The sequence below is a fragment of the Helianthus annuus genome, chromosome 9, assembly GCF_002127325.2.
Source record: "Helianthus annuus cultivar XRQ/B chromosome 9, HanXRQr2.0-SUNRISE, whole genome shotgun sequence".
NCBI classification, from domain to species: domain Eukaryota; kingdom Viridiplantae; phylum Streptophyta; class Magnoliopsida; order Asterales; family Asteraceae; genus Helianthus; species Helianthus annuus.
In genome coordinates this window covers 61,939,626-61,957,526 of record NC_035441.2, presented here as the reverse complement: position 1 = coordinate 61,957,526, position 17,901 = coordinate 61,939,626, and the positions used below count along the sequence as shown (strand labels likewise).

Genomic DNA, 17,901 nt, shown 5'->3' with positions numbered 1-17,901 from the left:
CTTTGAACTGGTCTTCACGTTCCCATGTGTACTCGGGTCCGTGTTTTAAGTTCCAACGTACTTTGACAAGTTTGACACTGCTCCTTCTTGTCTTGTTGACTTTCCAGTCTGTAACCTCAACGGGTTGTTCTGTAAATCAGAGAGTGTCGTCAATATGCACTTTATCCGCAGGGATGATCACGTTTTCTTGTGTTGGACTCTTCTTGAGGTTGGATACATGGAACGTATCATGTACTCCATTAAGCTCTTCCGGTAATTCCAACTTATACGCCACGGTACCAATTCTTTCTAAGATCTTGAATGGTCCGATGTATCGTGGATTCAGCTTTCCACGTTTTCCGAATCGCACTACGCCCTTCCAGGGTGAGACTTTTAACAAAACTTTGTCTCCCACCTCGAACTCTAGTGGTTTTCGTCTTCGGTCAGCGTAGCTCTTTTGTCGATCTCGAGCCGCCTTAATGCGTTCTCGGATTTGCGTAATCTTGTCGGTTGTCTCTTGTACAAGTTCAGGACCAACCATACACTTATCTCCAGCGTCTGCCCAACATAATGGTGATCGGCATTTGCGGCCATACAGAGCTTCGAATGGTGCGGCTTTTATGCTTGTATGATAACTGTTGTTGTAGGAAAACTCAACCAAGGGTAGGTGAGTATCCCAGCTGCCGCCTAGGTCCATGACACATGCGCGAAGCATATCTTCTAATGTTTGTATAGTTCGTTCACTCTGGCCGTCCGTTTGTGGATGGAATGCTGTGCTTAGATCTAGCTGAGATCCAAAGGCTTCCTGAAAGGATCGCCAGATTCTTGAGACAAAGCGCCTATCTCTGTCTGAAATGATTGAGATAGGCACTCCATGATGTGTCACAATTTCCTTCAAGTATATCTCAGCAAGCTTCCCAGTGCTGTCTTTTTCTCAGATCGGTAGGAAATGCGCAGACTTCGTTAGCCGATCGACTATCACCCATATCATATCATGCCCTCTAGGGGTCTTGGGTAATTTGGTTATGAAGTCCATCGAGATTTGCTCCCACTTCCACATGGGAATCTCTGGTTGTTGTAGTAAGCCAGACGGTTTCTGATATTCAGCCTTAACCTTAGCACAGGTTAGGCATTTTCCAACATAAACAGCAACGTCGCTCTTGAGTGTCGGCCACCAATAGTATTCTTTTAAGTCTTGATACATCTTGTCCGATCCTGGATGGATCGAGTATCTCGATTTATGTGCTTCATCAAGGATGACTTCTCGTAGGCCACCATAGAGCGGAACCCAAATACGCTTCTTAAAGTATAAGGCTCCCTCTTCATTTGGCACCATATACTTCAATGCACCCCGAAGGTATTCAGCTTTGCGGTTTTCCACCTTAAGGGCTTCTTGTTGTGCGTCACGAATGCGTGCTGTGAGGTTTGTTCGAATCGTCATCTCCAATGCTCGAACCCTTAGGACTTCTGATTTTGCGGAAGCAATGGCCTAGTCCCCGTATAATACTTTCTGCTTGCTTGAAATATAGCATCACCCTCAGCATAAAAAATGATGAAACATTGAAAAATGCTAATCATGTGCTTTTGAAGAAAAGATTCTCTAAAGGGAACATACCTAAAGTCGAACCGTCATTTCTTTGCTGAACGGAAGTTCTGACCTGAGCTCTCACAGTTTCGCAATTTAACCCCTTACAGATATCATCTAGGTATACTCACCTGTAAGACTGAATATTGGGATCTGGATACGGGAGTATATTCAAGAGGTGGGACACATGAATGAGTTTAAGTTCTTAAAACACCTAATTCGTATCCTGAATCAGTTGAAGTTTGTGTGAAAATTTAAGTGGATCAGTATATCGACAAGCTAAGTGAATTGTTTAATTCTTAATGTGTAACTAAGCTCAACGATACTTGTGACTTGTCAAAAACTGATATGATCCTCTAACGTGAACTCAAACAAAAATATTGTCTGTAAATATGTTTGTAAATATTTCTTTACTGCTTTATATTTCAGAAAATACAAAAAGATTTTTGATTCTCAACTGATGTCTGAAATGCTGAGTTTCAAAATCTAAGTAAGTTGATTGTGTTTATGAAAATAAAACAAGTTCATTAATTTGAAACTTGAATCTTTTATCAAAAATCAAAAACAGTTTGTGATATCTCCAAGGTCATTAGTTTGGACTTGGATGATTAACTGTGGGGGATTTAGATGCTTATATTGTTATAGAGCTAGTTTCCGATTCGATTCGATGAAACTACCAAATTCATGAGAAGTGTTAGTTTAAGAAAATTGAGTGAGCCAGGTTAATATTCCTGGATATTTGAAAGTTTGAAATGTTGTTACTTATAAACGTATGAGTGTTGCAGATATTGTACCAGACTACGATCCCGACAGCAGAGTCTAAAGGGGAGTCTGAAGACGAGCTCAAAGCAAGGGGGGAGCTTGTAACCAGAAAGCTAGGTGTCGATCCCTAAAGCACGGAAGCTTGACGAAATGGGGAGCCTGAAGAAGCTGATAAAGATAGAGTCAAAGTCAGATTCTGGTAGAATGATATAGATAGAGCCAGAATGAGATTCTGAACTTGTGAAGAAAGGAGAAAGATTGATAGATGCATACAACGTCATGACAAGAGACATAATTTGAAGACTGATCAAGACTAAAAATGTGTCATGATAAAGACTCGACACTGAAGACTTCGTCAATATCCAAGGGGGAGTCTGTTGGTGCAGTATGTCTATTGACTTCGTCTTGTATCGAGTCATGTAATGAGATAGGATAGGATAACCAGTGCTCAAGTTGCTAGAAACTGATTTTCATGTATTTGTTGGTAATTCCGCTTGAAACTGTCAAGTGCATGTTCAAGCGAAATCAACAATGAAATCAACAATGTTGATTCCGCTTGAAAGTGCCTTGGTCATTTCAAGCGAAATTACAACAACTATATATAGGAGCATATCCGTTTCATTTGAAGCGGAATTAGGTCTTGTATTCGGTAACGAAGTGCTGCCGGATTGTCTCCAGGTGCTGTAATTCTATCAGATTAATACAAGAGACATTATAATTACATCGAGCGTCCGTTTCATTGATTCCGCCTCTGATTCGGATAAACAACTCTTCTGATCGACTCATTCGGGTCACACAACGATCCTACATTCGTTAAGCTAATCGAACGAACATAAACAAACTTCCCACCAAACAGTTTACTAAGGGCATGTTTGGATTGGCTTCTCAAACCAGCTTATTAGCTTATTGACTTATGGATAAGTCAATAAGCTGTTTTTATGTTTGGATAACCAAGAAGTCCTTTTCAAAATAGCTTATTGCAAAGAAGGAAACATGAGGTTTTGAAAAGCCAAGATTTCGTGACTTTTGGATCCAGAAATGACTTTTCAAAAATGAAATTACTAAATTACCCCTTATATTTGTTTCCTTATATCCAGAAATGACTTTTCAAAAATGAATTTTCTAAATTACCCCTTATATTTGGCTTTTTCCACCCCATAAGCTAATCCAAACACTTTTTTTAAAAAGTCCTTTTCAAAAAGTCCTTTTCCCAAAAGTCCTTTTCCCAAAAGTCCTTTTTAACTCTAATAAGCTTAGCCAAACATGCCCTAACTGTTCGCCGAATGTTCGATTCCAAGTCAATAAGATTGTTTTACAATCAATCCCAAACACCCCTAAACTTCTATTTGTTTAGTGGGAAGTTACATTCAAGGGTTTCAATTTTCATCACGACTCATTCAGATCGATCTCCAGATTTGTTCATCGATCGTACAACAACAATCTTCAATTGTTTCAATTCAACCTCTGCACAAAAGCAATCGGAGCGTGTTAACGAGTCTATCGATCCTCGTAGATCTCCTCCAATCAACCTAATTCAAACTCAAACCGCTACAAATCCAGATCCGTTTGCATCACTGTTTACTGTTAACCGATCGGTTTCTAGTTGTCCTTGATCGTTCAATGGCAACGAGAAACAGAACGGTCTTGTTTAGGAAGTATAGAGATGCGTTGAAGAGCGTTAGGGCTCCGTCGAGTGTAGGTTCTTCTAGCTCCGGTGGTGGTGGTGGTCCGGTGATCGAGTTAGCAACTGTCGGTTTGGTTAAGCAGAATCGTGATTATGCGCCTCTTAGTACGGAGGATCCAGGGACTTCATTGTATGTTCTCTCTACTCTATCCTTCATGTGTTTGTTCACTGAGTAATTTGGAAAATAGATATGGTTTAGTGCATGATCTTGATGTAATTATTGTCATTTGCCAATTGAAAATTAGTCAAACTAGCATGAGTAAGTTTGGGGATTGTGTTTCCTATGATCTGATCTGATAGATGGAGCTTTGAGTTTATCATAGCCTAGTAATTCTCCATAGAAAATGCCTGTCGTATCGTATGGGATAATAAGGTAAATTATTGTTCGTAGAGACGACGGGTTGAAAGAATGAGATTCTACGAGAATTCTGTCGTATGGGATAATAAGGTAAATTAGTGATTTTCATGAATTTAGTTAGTATTATTTATTATCAAGAACGAACTGCGAAGAAGTATTAAATATGGCCGCCGTTTAATTTTTTTATGTATTTAAACTAACCAAAACTTAGACCACTTGACAATTACTGTCATTAGTTCCACCCTTCTGCAGCAGACAAATTTCTTACTTCCTGTAAGTGAAAAGAGTGTACGTCAGTACAAAACTCTAGTCTCTAAGAAGCTGATGACAGTAACTAACCAAAGTACTAACACATTCTTAACAGATCCTCTAGGTGCAATCCAAAATTTTAAGATCCGAATGAGATTAAGATTGCCACCCTGGTTTGACTTTGAGGTAGTCAAAGGCACAGTAACACTCCTTAGTTATTTGACTTTATAAGTCAGTGAGTCTTAATATCACTTAAAGGATTTCTTCTTTAAGCTAAAACTCCATTCTATATTCAAATTAAGAGCTTGTTGCATGCTTACAATTGAAGTGAGATGTTACTCAACAATTGGCAATGTATTTAGTGTACCTTTCTTTTGGTATGTAGTAAGTAGCATTGTTGTTGTATTATTGCAGTGGAGGGGCGTTTACCGTGGGTCTTCCTCCCGCTTGGGTTGACGTATCTGACGAAATAACAGGAAATGTGCAGCGTGCGAGATCCAAAATGGCCGAGCTTGCAAAGGCTCATGCCAAGGCTTTGATGCCCTCTTTTGGGGATGGTAGAGAAGATCAACACCGGATTGAAGCTCTAACCCACGAGATAACTGATCTTCTTAGAAAATCTGAAAAGAGATTAAAGAAATTATCTGCTGGTGGGACTTCTGAGGATTCAAATATTAGGAAAAATGTTCAGGTATACTCACATCATTTTAATAATTTGAATGGTAAATAACTAAATATAACTTGCTTATGTTTGTTTTCTGTTCTCATGTTAGATTTTCTTCCTCCCACTATACTATATTTTTTGTTTTTACGTAACATCTTTTGGTCTAGTTTGGCCACCAACCTTGAATATTCATAAATAAAACCGTCATTGGCCCAATCATTTTTTATTAATTTCACTTGAAACGGAGTTATATGAGTACTAAGCAGTTAATGCGGTAAAATATTGGATATGGGTCAACCATGGTTTAAAAAAACGGCCGAGGCGGTCGTACTGAGGCGCGCCTCAGTTCGAAACGGAGAAAAAACGTATATGAGGCGGCGCCTCAGGGTCAGAAATTATACGCACGCCTCAGTGGAGTGAGGCGTAAGTTTCAGATCTGAGGCGGAACGATTTTGGAGAGGCGTACGTATATATTTTGGGTTGGATAAAGACGTACGACGCTTGTGGCTATGCGCAATCAAGAAAAAATAGGGTAGAACAGAGATGGAGACATACCTTATAGCGATGGGTTACCAAGAAAATTAGGGTAGAAGTAGAACAGAGGAGTTGATGACGGCGATAAAAGAGTGATGTAACTTATTAGGGTTACTGAAGAAAATAACTAGAGCTTTATTTATTTCATTTACAAAAACTTACATTACATAAACACCCTTAAACATTAAACTTTTATCATAGTCAACCCAAAACTATTCTCACAAGTCTATTTACATTAGGAAAGTTCTGTATTTTATGTTTGGTATTTTATTTTTTAAAAGATATATAATTTTTATATTATTTTTTTAATTTTTAATTCCGCCTCGGGCTTACGCCTCGGTTCGTCTCGAGGCTTACGCTTCGTGAGGCGAAGGGAAAACGCCTCGAAACTCGTTTCCGTTTTTTTAAACCTTGGGGTCAACATAGTTGTTAGTAGCGGCTATAGCGACCGCTATAGCGTGCTATGTAGCGAAGCGACCAAGTGTCGCTACATGGGTCTTAGCGACGAATAGCGAAGTTAGCACCTCTCGTCTGGGGCCATTTTTAATACAAAAAAAACCTGCATAAAAGGCAGAAGGTTAATTGTGCAAAAACTGGCCTAGGCCCGGGGTTTTCGAAGCTGCATTCGTGTCCGCAGGACGTGCGTGCATGCACGAGTTCAATTAAATTCCAGTTCAGAAACTCATTTTTTGCACCCCCTGCGCGCGGGTAGGACTTGTGGTAAAACATGTCATAAAGCTACAATGGAGTAGTAAAGACTTTACCTTATAAACAACCACTAACTTTGTTCACACACCAATGTGGGACAAAGTATTTACCAATTACCACCTTTTGAGACTTTCATTCACACACCCAACATATAAGTCCTAAACTTTTGCTACTAACTATTAGTTTTTGTTAAATATACATGTAAAATAGCATATATACAAGGGTATTTTGATGTAATATACATATAAAAATTTTCAAAAATCTTTTTCTAGTGTAATCGCTATTTATAAAATAGCCGTCGCTATTTGTCGCTATTTGCTATCGACAACTATGTGGGTCAAGGACCGATATTTGAGATATAGGTTATCACGATGGCTGGTGGGATGTCAGTAATTATAATATCATGTAGAATTTATGTATATAGTCTTAGGTGCCTGTAAAAAAGGACATTTTTTGTGAGAAGTATGAGAAGGCATAAGAATTGACATGTAGGCATGATGTTTTGGGTTGTTTTGGCAAGAAAAACACCAAACATAACAATTTAAAACACAATGCAATGAATTCTAGGCTTAAAACTTAAAACACCATGCCAAGAACGTTAAGTAGTGTGTTTTAAGTGTTAAGCATTGTGTTTTAGTTGTGTTTTAAATACATTGCATTGTGTTTTAAATTGTTATGTTTGATGTTTTTCTTGGCAAAACAACCTAAAACATCATGTCTAAGTTCAAAACATGATGCCTACATGTCAATTTCTATGCCTTCTCACACTTCTCACGAAAAAGGTCCTTTTTACTATATAGCAATTTAACACTAACAATTAAGTATACTCTCCTAGCATTAACAAATTAACCTTTTGCAACTTACAAAACACTAATAATTGCAGCAAGTAGGAACTGGTTAAGACTTAAAACATTAATCACAGCAATAAGACGAATGGGGAACTAAGAAGAAAGGTACTGATATCGGGAGAATCATCAATAATATTCTGGTTGATATTTTACATGGGGACCGATAACCAATATATCGGATATATCACTGATATTAACTGCAGAGGCTATGAGAAGTTATATGTTTTCATCGTTGATGCTTTTGCTTTTATATTGTGAACTAGGTTAGAATCCCGTTACACTGATAGAATAAATGTAATATTATGCAAACATTTATATCTTTTAAAAAACCGATGTATTGCACGGGTTGAATAAACACGTATATTACACGAGTTGAATAAAATATAATGTAAGAATGATAATTTGTTATGTACTGTAGATAGAGATAATAAGTCTTTATAATATACTAATAACTATCTATAATTAAATTTTTATGAAATATCTAAAAATAAACCATTTTAAATCATTATTTAATAGGAGAGAGAGGCGGGAAAACAAAAAATTGGGTGGTCGAGAATTGTGACCTGTGTCCCCTAAGGATTTTTATTTATTATATGGTACATATATAGATTGTTTCAATGCTAATATATTTGCTAAGTTATTATGGATCTGCAATCACGTTTTTTTTAACATTTATTGCAGCGGTCTCTTGCGACTGATCTTCAGAGCCTTTCAGTGGAACTCAGGAAGAAGCAATCAACTTATTTGAAGCGCCTTCAGCAGCAGAAAGAGGTCTCTCAAGACTATCATAACTTTAGTTATTATATCTGTATTTTAATAATTACTATAACACACAGCAGTGTGGTAATCTCAAACATAATTAATCGACTTATCAGATTCAAAATTCAAATGCTTGAGAGGAATGCACCATGCTTTAGTAAATATTCGTTTATAGTTTTTGTTTTTTTTTGCCTTTTTTGTAGGGTCCAGATGGGGTTGATCTAGAAATGAATCTAAATGGAAAACAATCTAGAACCGATGATGACGGATTTGATGATTTGGTACGTTGAATCCTCCCTACTCTTCAATTATTTACCTTGTTAAATTAAATAAATCTGAATTTAGATTGTTATTGGGTTCAAAGTTAGTTACTGATGTTACTTTAGAATGATTAGTAACTGGAATCATTTATGTAGGGTTTCAATGAACATCAGATGGCTAAATTGAAGAAAAGTGAGGCTTTCACAGTGGAAAGGGAGAAAGAGATTCAACAGGTAGGTTGGTTCTATGCGTGTAAACAAGCCGAGCCACTCATGAAATACTCGAGATCGGCTCGCTAAAAGCTCGAACCTGAGCTTCACATATCGGCTAAAAGCTCGAACCTGAGCTTCACATATCGAGCTTGACTAGGCTCGCGAGCCTAAACGAGCCCCTCTTATATAAATTATATTTGAGTTTATTATATTTAATTAGGGGTAAGCAGAAAACCGAAAAAATCGAATTGAACCGAATAACCTAAAAAGTCACTTTTTAATGTTTGTTATATATTGATTATTGATTTAAAAAATTATTGATTTTATTCTTGAATGTTAAGGGGCTGTTTGATAGCCTCTTAATGACCATTCAGATGCAACATTTTAACGGTTTAAAACCTCTGAATGAATAAGAGGTAACCTCAAGTCTGAATGGTTAAGAGGTAACCTCTGAATGGTAAATCATCACATGTCATATTCTTCTACCTTCTCATTGGTAAAATTCTTTTAGGTTCCATTAAGAGGTAGCCTCTTAATGACCATTCAGAGGCTACCAAACAGCCCCTAAGTATTTATAATAAAAACATTAACATGTTTATTTTTCTTTGAAATGATTTATTTGTTGCCTACAAGAATTTAACATAAAAATTAAATGATTTTCAAAGTATTATAAAAGAAAATGTCTTAATAAAAACTTTGGAGAAACCTAAAAACAGATTAGAAAGTTAGATTTATGTGAACAATATTATTTAAAAAAAGGTTAAAAATAATAACTTAAATGTAAACATCAAAGAAAGATTCTTAAATTTTGGATTATACTTTTTATTTTTGAATCTTACGTAATTTTGTTTCAAAAACCAAACCGAACCGTTGCTAAAATCGAAACTGAACAGCTTTCAAAAACCGAAAACTGAACATTCCGGTTATGGTTTCGGTCATACCATAAAACTGAACTGAACCGAACCGTGCACATCCCTATATGTAATATGTATTTACCTAATAATTGTTGCATAAACTATGATAAAATAACTTACTATTATGCTATATATACAACAACAACAACCATGCCTTGTATAATCCAACCTATAGCGAAGCTATTGATAGAGTCTGGGGAGGGTAGGATGTAGGCAAGCCTTACCTCTATCCCAGGGGTAGAGGGGCTGCTTCCAGTGAGACCCCCCAACTCCAAAATATATGTATAAGTAGTTATAAATCAAATAATTAGATAAATCATAAGCTAGTTGAGCCATGGCTGAGCTTGAGAAACTACTCACTAGTCGAGCTCAGACTCGGGTTCGGTTCATTTACACCCCATGGTTGGTTCAAACCAAATTGTATTTGTGAATATGTATGTCTCTACTAATCGCATCATCCTTTGAAGGTTGTGGAATCAGTAAACGAGCTTGCACAAATCATGAAGGATCTTTCCGTCCTTGTGATTGACCAGGTCAGAAAACCCGTCTGTTGTGCTGTCTTTTTTGTGGTTCATCATTTTCATGTAACTAGACTGCATCTATTTGATGAAAAATCAGGGAACCATTGTTGATAGAATAGACCACAATATTCAAAATGTTGCAGCATCTGTGGATGAAGGCCTCAAACAGCTACAAAAGGTTGTCCTTAACTCTTTTAAGCTATTTCAACCCTTTTACTTTTTTGGGCCGGGTCAAACTGTATTTTTGTAGATTGTTTTATTAAATAGAGTTAATTACTGTTTTCGTCCCTGTGGTTTGTCAGTCCATTAGTTTAAAAATTGCGATTTCAATCCCTGTGGTTTCACTTTCGTAACCATTTCAGTCCCTGTGGTTTCACTTTCGTAACCATTTCAATCCATTATTCTGTTAAGTACAGGGACTGAAATGGTTACGAAAGTGAAACCACAGGGACTGAAATCGCAATTTTTAAACTAATGGACTGAAATAGTGATTTTTGACAAACCACAGGGACGAAAACAGTAATTAACTCTATTAAATAACTTAGAAAATTATCATGGTATTATAATGCCTTTGTAATTTATATTTAACACGTTAATTATCAGAAGAATTTTATATATACATCTACAAACTTCCTAAACATCATGTATACCCATGCAAAATATACCCCCTTATTTAATTGTTAAAATATCAAAGTTGCACATTTTAATTTATTTCATTGAAACAATTTAGAATATGACCATTCTACCCTTATTTTTCACAAAATTTTATAGTTGCTTTTTTTTACTTAGTTTTTTTGTAATTTCCAGCTGTTTCTAGGGACTGCATTTCTTTTTACTTTTATTTGTACAAAGTTGATAAAAACAGTCCCGACCTGATTGTTCCCTAATAGTTTTTGGGTCAACCAGGACTGTATTTTGACCCAACCCGACCTGACCTATATGTCTGCTGCACATATACTTTAATGAAACTTGCAGGCGGAGCGAAGTCAGAAAAAAGGTGGGATGATAATGTGTGCTTCAATTCTAGTTATCATGTGCTTTGTAATGCTGGTTCTCTTAATCCTTAAGGAGATTCTTTTCTGATATCAAGTACTCAGTTACAAAATTACTGTTCTGCCCCTCTCGGAAAGGCAGTTTTGTTTCTGTATGTACTTTCCAAGAGCAGTAGCCGGAGAAGGGAAGGGAAGATGGTTTTATCAAGAGATGTGATGAAATTTTTGTTTCTTTATGACAACGACCATTGCTAGAGATGTAATGAAAATGAGATTGAGATTGAGATTGTTGACCCTATACAGATTATGGACATGGTATTTATACTCGAGTTAGAGAGTGTGCATAGGCATGGTTAAAGGTCTTGTATATTGCTTGTGTATAATAAAGTTATATAGAGGTTCTATATATATATAGACTGATATTAATATATGCCTATACATATGGTAAAATGCATTATTCATCTAATAGGCTTTGCTAGTGAAAGTGTGCCTGGGAGTATGCTATATTATACACCTGAATAAATTAATAAATTGTTGGTCAAATGCCAGCTAAAATATACAGATTAAGGTTGCAAATTTCTAACACGACACGAACCTAACAATACAATTGCATAGCTAAACGGATCATGTCTGAATTGTGTTTATGTAGTAACTTAAACAATGTGGGTATTTTTTATTCTAAAAGTCGGAAATTAATCATTAAGTTCGCATATTTTAAACATAGTTGCTTAAAATGTTTAATTTGATGTGTAATTAGAGTTTCGAAGAATTAATATGAAAATAAATAAATAAATCAATAAAGTTCTTTTTTTAGTTGGATGTGTTTGAGTCGGCCCGCAAATACAAAAGTCGTCTTCATGTTCAGGCCTATGTGAAATTACAACTCGCCAACCCATGAACACAACCCATGGCCCCAACAAATGATCCAGTGAATATGTTGTCTTAACATTAACATCTGAAATATTTACAAGAACCATAACCCAAAAGAAGATCAAGTCGTGGCGATCGTTCGTATATACACAAATCCATCCACACGACAGTATTATTACAACCAATCTACAACTCTAAACCGAAAAATCAAGATATGAACAGCTCGGCCATCTTTTTAGCAGCCACATCTCGCCTCACTGAACCCCACTTGAGGGCAGCGCGAATCTTGCACCACCTTGCCCTCGGTGACCCGTTTCTCGAGAAACAGATCCCAAAATCAGAGGAAACGACATCTATATGTTGGTTACTCGGATCAATGAGCAGATTATTTCCTTGCCATAGAATTTGCGAATCAATATTATCTTGAACGCCAAATTCTTTGATTATGAAACTGTTCCTTAAAGCAGGAGAAAAATATTGCATAGAATAAGGATCTTGAACATGAATGTCATTGCTGCCATCATACATTTGCATTTGCATTTCGAGTTCATCTGTATAAAGTAAGGTCTCCTCATAAGAACCGACACTGGTATATCAAACGTGTATGGATTATAGATAAAAAAATGTGAAAGATGATATATACCTGACGTTGCGGTTTTAAGAGGGGTATGGTGTAGGTTAGGCATTAGCACCGGGGCTCCGAAAACAGACTGTGTGTCCATTGGTACCATCCCTTCCAAGTTTCTGTAAACTTGATGCTTTAAAGATTCCACCATAGGCTGCAAACAAACATAAGATCGGTCACTTGTCATCGAAAAGAAACTCCGTCTTGGAGCTTTCTTAAAAGGATGTGAAACATATAGGGGTGTAAACAAGCTGATCCGCTAGTTATAAGCTCGAGATCGGCTAGTTAAAAGCTTGAATCAAGACCAAGCTTCGTATCAAATCAAACCTCTTATTTATATAAATATAACATATGTTTTAGAATAAAATACAAAGATGGTCCCTGTGGTTTACCAAAATTTTGAATTTGGTCCCTAGCTTTCCAAAAGTACACAGATGGTCCCTGTGGTTTGCACTTTGTAGCACATTTAGTCAACAGCCAACAAATCTAAAGATTTTAGCATGTCCATGTTAGGGACGAAATGTGTTACAAAGTGCAAACTACAAGGACCATCCATGTACTTTTGGAAAAAGTTGGGGACTAAATGTGTTACAAAGTACAAACCATGGGACCATCTGTGTATTTTTCAAAAGCTAGGGACCAAATCCAAAATTTTGGTAAACCACATGGACCATCCGTGTACTTTTATCTAAATAAATAACTAACGAGCCTGGCTCCAACTTAACATTTTTTCTCGAGCTAACATAGAGCTCGGGACAAACTGAGCTCAAGTCCAAACTCTCATCAAATTAAACGAGTTTGAACTCATTTACACACGTAAAATATATAATCAAAACGCATACCTTGTCAAGCGCGGAGAGAGGCAAATAAGTTTGTCCATCAAAGGATGCACCCACGACGGTCAAAACGGAATCAAGCAAAATCATGATTCCATCTGCACCACATTTGTACATGTACAACTTGTCATCTAAAACACAATCTTTAGCATGCTTGATTATCGCGTCCCACGTCTTGTTAGATGATCCACCAAGTAACTACATACAAGAGAAAAGCCGGGTGGTGAATAATTATAAGAAAAAATATAATTATTTACAAAATAGGTATAACTAATATTATTATTATTCTCTTACTTTGCGTAGCATGGGCTGGTTGGTTGCATACACTTGCAGAAGGTCCTTGACAGTGGATATGCGATGAGACGCCAATCGTTTATGCAAAACCCCGTCTTTTGCTATTTTTTCCAGACGCCAAACTTCGTCACCCAAAGATGGCGGATGATGCTTCTTGTATGCTGAAATTAAAAAAAAAAAAAAAAAAAACCAACGGTTAGCCATGGTATTTATTATCGGGTTAATTCATGAAAAAGTAAAAAAAATATGTTAGTTTTTTATGGTATTAACGCTTATTAATTCTAAAAAGAATGGCAGTATTCTTACATTCTCCACGGTGATCTTTTACTACGAACGCTTGACTTTTAGCTTCTCGGATTCTAGCTCCAACACAAGTATCTTTCTTAACTTTTGCACCGATCATAAACTTTCTACTTCTTCTCCAACTCGAATTATCCGTAAAACAAAAATCACCTAAATCCCCAACTCCATTTTCAAGAGTAACTACCAAATCTCCAGTGATCAGTGGTCGCCTGCCGTCTCTTTCACATATAACTTTGGCATCAAAGTCACTCTCCGCCCAATCTTGTTCATCATCAGCACAGAAATCACCATCAAGCGGAACAATATTTACCTTCAACGACGAAAACGGGCCAGATGATACGATTTTCTTAGAATTCATATCATACAACACTAGTTTCACAGGAGTGTTGTCCTCTGATTCTATTCGACTGCCAGTGAAGAATGTGTTTGGCAGCTTTGTTTGAAAACGAAGCTGCAGCGACGTTGTTCTACATGGTTCCAGTGCATTGATAGGAGATCTGTGCCAAGAAGAAAATTTAAAAATCTTTTTAAAAATTTGAAAAAAAAAATTGAAACCTTTCCTAACAATAGATATGCAAATATTCAAGTGGCACCTAAAGTTTGCTTATTTTTTACAATAAAATAAATATATTATTAATCCAACAATATAGCATATGTAATATATTCATTATCATATAAGAAAACAAATTATTATTATTATTTTTTTTGCATAGAATAGAAATACTTCAACTAAATGACAAGCCTGTACATGAGTAGGAGATCTAACCTCGGTAATGTACAAAAAAATCTTTGGCATGCACGTTGAACCTCGTCTCGCACCTATACGACACGATATGTCAATTTCGATATATCCATAATTCCATATTAAACAAATCATACGGAAATCTCAAAGTCAAATCAGTGGCAGGCCCAGGATTTATTTTCTGGGCGATCAACAAATATTAAGAAAATAAACTTACACATCTTTGGATCAATGGTTCCAACGTCGAAACAACTTCTTGAGCTGAAAACCCGTGTAACACGTTATGAGCAAAGCTGCAAAGAAATCAAAAAAAAATCCCACATTCAACAAACTTAACAAATATGTGTAGAAATAAATGAGTTCATACTTTATATATGCATACTGAATCATTAATATCATTGATAACTCACTTTGAAGATGTAATCCTTCGCTTTGATTCTTGATTACCGACTGAAAATCGCTCTCCTTCACTGTCACGAAAAGTTCTCTTGATCACCATCAAACACCCAATAAATGACTCAAACAAGTATCAGATATTGGAAATAAAAAAACTGCAGATATAACTATCAACTGTCTAACCCACAAACTTATATATACATATCTATATATGTATATATTTAATTGAATGGGAAGGTCGTAGGAAACAACATGTGTTGAGTGTGGGTGTGTATGTGTGTGTGTGTGTGGGGGGGGGGGGGTGTTGCTTGTTCAACCTAATTAACTATAACTAACTTTATTTAAATACTATACCTGATTGATGAAGATATTGCTTGAATCATCCACTTTACACTAGTTTTACATGTAAAAAATTCATTAAACCCCCATTTTTACATAGAAAAGGTTTATTTTTACACTAGCTTTTGCTCAAATTAAAAAAAACATTGTTTTTTTTTCTTTGGCTGTTTTTTTACCTATTTTTTGTCTCTAATTGTATTTTCTATACAAAAGCTCCGAAAATTATTTGGTACTTTTTGTGGTACTTTTTTTCGTCTCTAATTGTATTTTTCTGACTTTTTTCTGGCTGTTTTTTAATAGGTTTTGTTACATGTTTTATCAATGGTTCGTTGATTCTCTACTTTTTATGGTCCGATTAACTCGCCCTTTAGACCATGCGTAGTGGTAAGGTTTTTGGGCGTTTTACCCTTGAAAAACGTCCCTAAACGCCCAATCGACCACCCCTGGGATGTTTTGTTCGAATATTTGCTCCAAGGCGTCCTTTTTTCCACGCCGAAGAAGGGGATGAAGTGGCCAATCACAGTTAATCTCATTTTTTTTTGTCAATAAGATTTTTTTGATGGTTATTTATTTATTTAATTGTTTAACCTCTTTTTAACATAATGGTCCACATCCCCACTACACCCATTTTAGAAAAAAACGAGAAAAAAAACGCCACATACCTCATTGTTGACTTGACTGTCATATGACGCAAAACGCGCAAGGGGCAAGAGCATTACCACTCCAGATAGTCTTTTATCATAAATTTCAATTCTCATATTTTATGAAGAATTAGGGTACTGAGCAAACCGCGTAAACCGTACAAAACGAGTGACGATTTGTCTTTATCATAAATTTCAAATACAATCTGACACATTTTAGGTAAAGTTTTATTCAAACACATTGATTTGATTGCAATTTGGGATTCGACAATAATTGTGGCATTAATGTCAGTAAAAGTGGAATTTATTTATGTGAATAAATGGTCACCTGATTGAGAATTAGGTTTCTTCGTCGAAGCTTCCTAGAAGTGGTGAGGAAACGCGTGAACCCCAAAAGTCAATTCAATGGTGTGACTGCTAAACGGGGAGTAACTTGGAGCCCAAGTACATATATTTATTTATTGAGTTTTTTTTTTTTTTTTAACGGCATTTATTTATTGAGTTAATTGTCATTTTAGTCCTTGTGGTTTGGGTCATTTTACCAGTTTAGTACAAAGGTTTCATTTTTAACATCTGGATCCAAAAAAGTTTCATCGTTGTCATTTTAGTCCAACTGACTTAACTCCATTCATATTTGTTAAGTCTGCCAAGTGCATTTTTGTTATTTCATTTAAAAGAAAACGCAATAAAGAAAAAAGGATTAATAAAAAGAAAAATGAAATGACAAAAATGCCCTTGGCAGACTTAACAAATATGGATGGAGTTAAGTCAGTTGGACCAAAATGGCAACGATGAAACCTTTTTGAATCCAGATGTTAAAAATGAAACCTTTGGACTAAACTGACAAAATGACCCAAACCACAGGGACTAAAATGACAATTAACTCTTTATTTATTAGTAAACTACGGTTATAATCTTTGGGTTTACACTCAATCACACGTATAGCCCTTGTTTGGAAAAAACAGCCAATCAGGTCCTTGTACTTGTCAATTAGAATCAATCAAGTCCCTATTATTAACGTTCGTTAGTTGAACGTCGGGATTTCTATTAAAAGACCAAAATGTATTTTAGGGACTGAAATTGCAATTCAAAATAGTCTTATCTCCTTTATAATCTCTGCAACTCACCAGCCTCCATCCAGGGCCGACTCAACCATTTTAGAGGCCCAAAGCGAACTAGAGATTTGGGGCCTACTAAATAAGGTTATTTTTGTTGGGCTTGTACCAATTGGATTTTTGGCTTTGTTTTTAAAAATAAAAAGGAAAAAAACGGCCTTAGCAGGTTTCAAACCCCTACCTTTTTGGTAAACAAAGAGGAAGTTTACCACTAAGCCAACCTTGGATTTTATATTTAAATGTCCTAGTTTAAATATATATACAAAAACTAGCAGTCTTTTTTTAAATTTGAGGCCTTTCTTAAGTGATGGCCCAAAGCCCTTGCTTGGGTTTACTTACCCTTGGGCCGGGCCTGCCTCCATCATCTTCACCAACTACGAGGGCTGTCGGTAAACTCACCACTGTAAAAGACTTTTAGACTAAACTTGGAAGGTTCATCGTCATCTGTAACAACAAAAAAAACTGATTCTTTACTACTTGCATAGCATACTTTGTTCTCAGTTATGATTATACAAACTGAATTTCAACAACATTGCAACATAAAATTTCAAAACAAAGAAACAAGAACTAACCACAATAATATTTCGGGATCAATGTAGATATCATCGGGTTGTATCCTCCAAAAACCCCAGCCATTTTTCGTTATTAAGCAACAAACTAGAACATTGATTGAACACAGGGACATGAGTGAATGGTTTAATTTAGGGCTT

General features: G+C 36.1%; 2 protein-coding genes across 6 annotated transcripts; one reads left to right on the top strand and one right to left on the bottom strand.

The window, feature by feature from the left end:
- Positions 1 to 3,663: 3,663 nt before the first annotated feature.
- Positions 3,664 to 11,460, top strand: LOC110877852 (syntaxin-43). 2 transcript variants are annotated; one of them, XM_035977409.1, is made up of 8 exons: positions 3,664 to 4,140; positions 5,032 to 5,308; positions 8,053 to 8,142; positions 8,334 to 8,411; positions 8,547 to 8,624; positions 9,985 to 10,050; positions 10,136 to 10,301; positions 10,575 to 11,007. In XM_035977409.1, the coding sequence occupies exons 1-7, from the start codon at positions 3,947 to 3,949 to the stop codon at positions 10,286 to 10,288; spliced, it is 936 nt and encodes a 311-aa protein (XP_035833302.1). In that variant the 5' UTR covers positions 3,664 to 3,946; the 3' UTR covers positions 10,289 to 10,301; positions 10,575 to 11,007. The 2 variants fall into 2 exon arrangements, with proteins under 2 accessions (XP_035833302.1, XP_021981765.1); XM_022126073.2 differs by lacking the exon at positions 10,575 to 11,007 and adding an exon at positions 11,014 to 11,460 and having other exon boundaries at positions 3,666 to 4,140; positions 10,136 to 10,216.
- A 491-nt stretch (positions 11,461 to 11,951) lies between these two features.
- On the bottom strand, positions 11,952 to 17,568 carry LOC110877854 (protein SAR DEFICIENT 1). 4 transcript variants are annotated; one of them, XM_035977408.1, is made up of 9 exons: positions 17,531 to 17,568; positions 15,111 to 15,170; positions 14,918 to 14,993; positions 14,725 to 14,777; positions 13,962 to 14,455; positions 13,656 to 13,816; positions 13,368 to 13,559; positions 12,544 to 12,679; positions 11,952 to 12,451 (listed from the first exon to the last, which is right to left on the bottom strand). In XM_035977408.1, the coding sequence occupies exons 1-9, from the start codon at positions 17,554 to 17,556 to the stop codon at positions 12,108 to 12,110; spliced, it is 1,542 nt and encodes a 513-aa protein (XP_035833301.1). In that variant the 5' UTR covers positions 17,557 to 17,568; the 3' UTR covers positions 11,952 to 12,107. The 4 variants fall into 4 exon arrangements, with proteins under 4 accessions (XP_035833301.1, XP_021981767.1, XP_035833300.1 ...); XM_022126075.2 differs by lacking the exon at positions 17,531 to 17,568 and adding an exon at positions 16,098 to 16,324; XM_035977407.1 differs by lacking the exon at positions 17,531 to 17,568 and adding an exon at positions 15,451 to 15,494.
- Positions 17,569 to 17,901: the final 333 nt, after the last annotated feature.

Excerpts from the sequence above, each read along its gene's own strand:
- LOC110877852 (XM_022126073.2), top strand. The coding sequence starts at position 3,947 with ATGGCAACGAGAAACAGAACGGTCTTGTTTAGGAAGTATAGAGATGCG. Across the intron at positions 4,141-5,031 it reads GAGGATCCAGGGACTTCATT|TGGAGGGGCGTTTACCGTGG; the intron begins GTATGTTCTCTC and ends GTATTATTGCAG. Across the intron at positions 5,309-8,052 it reads ATATTAGGAAAAATGTTCAG|CGGTCTCTTGCGACTGATCT; the intron begins GTATACTCACAT and ends CATTTATTGCAG.
- LOC110877854 (XM_035977407.1), bottom strand. The coding sequence starts at position 15,479 with ATGATTCAAGCAATATCTTCATCAATCAG. Across the intron at positions 15,171-15,450 it reads GCAATATCTTCATCAATCAG|TGAAGGAGAGCGATTTTCAG; the intron begins GTATAGTATTTA and ends TTTTCGTGACAG. Across the intron at positions 14,994-15,110 it reads CGAAGGATTACATCTTCAAA|CTTTGCTCATAACGTGTTAC; the intron begins GTGAGTTATCAA and ends ATTTCTTTGCAG.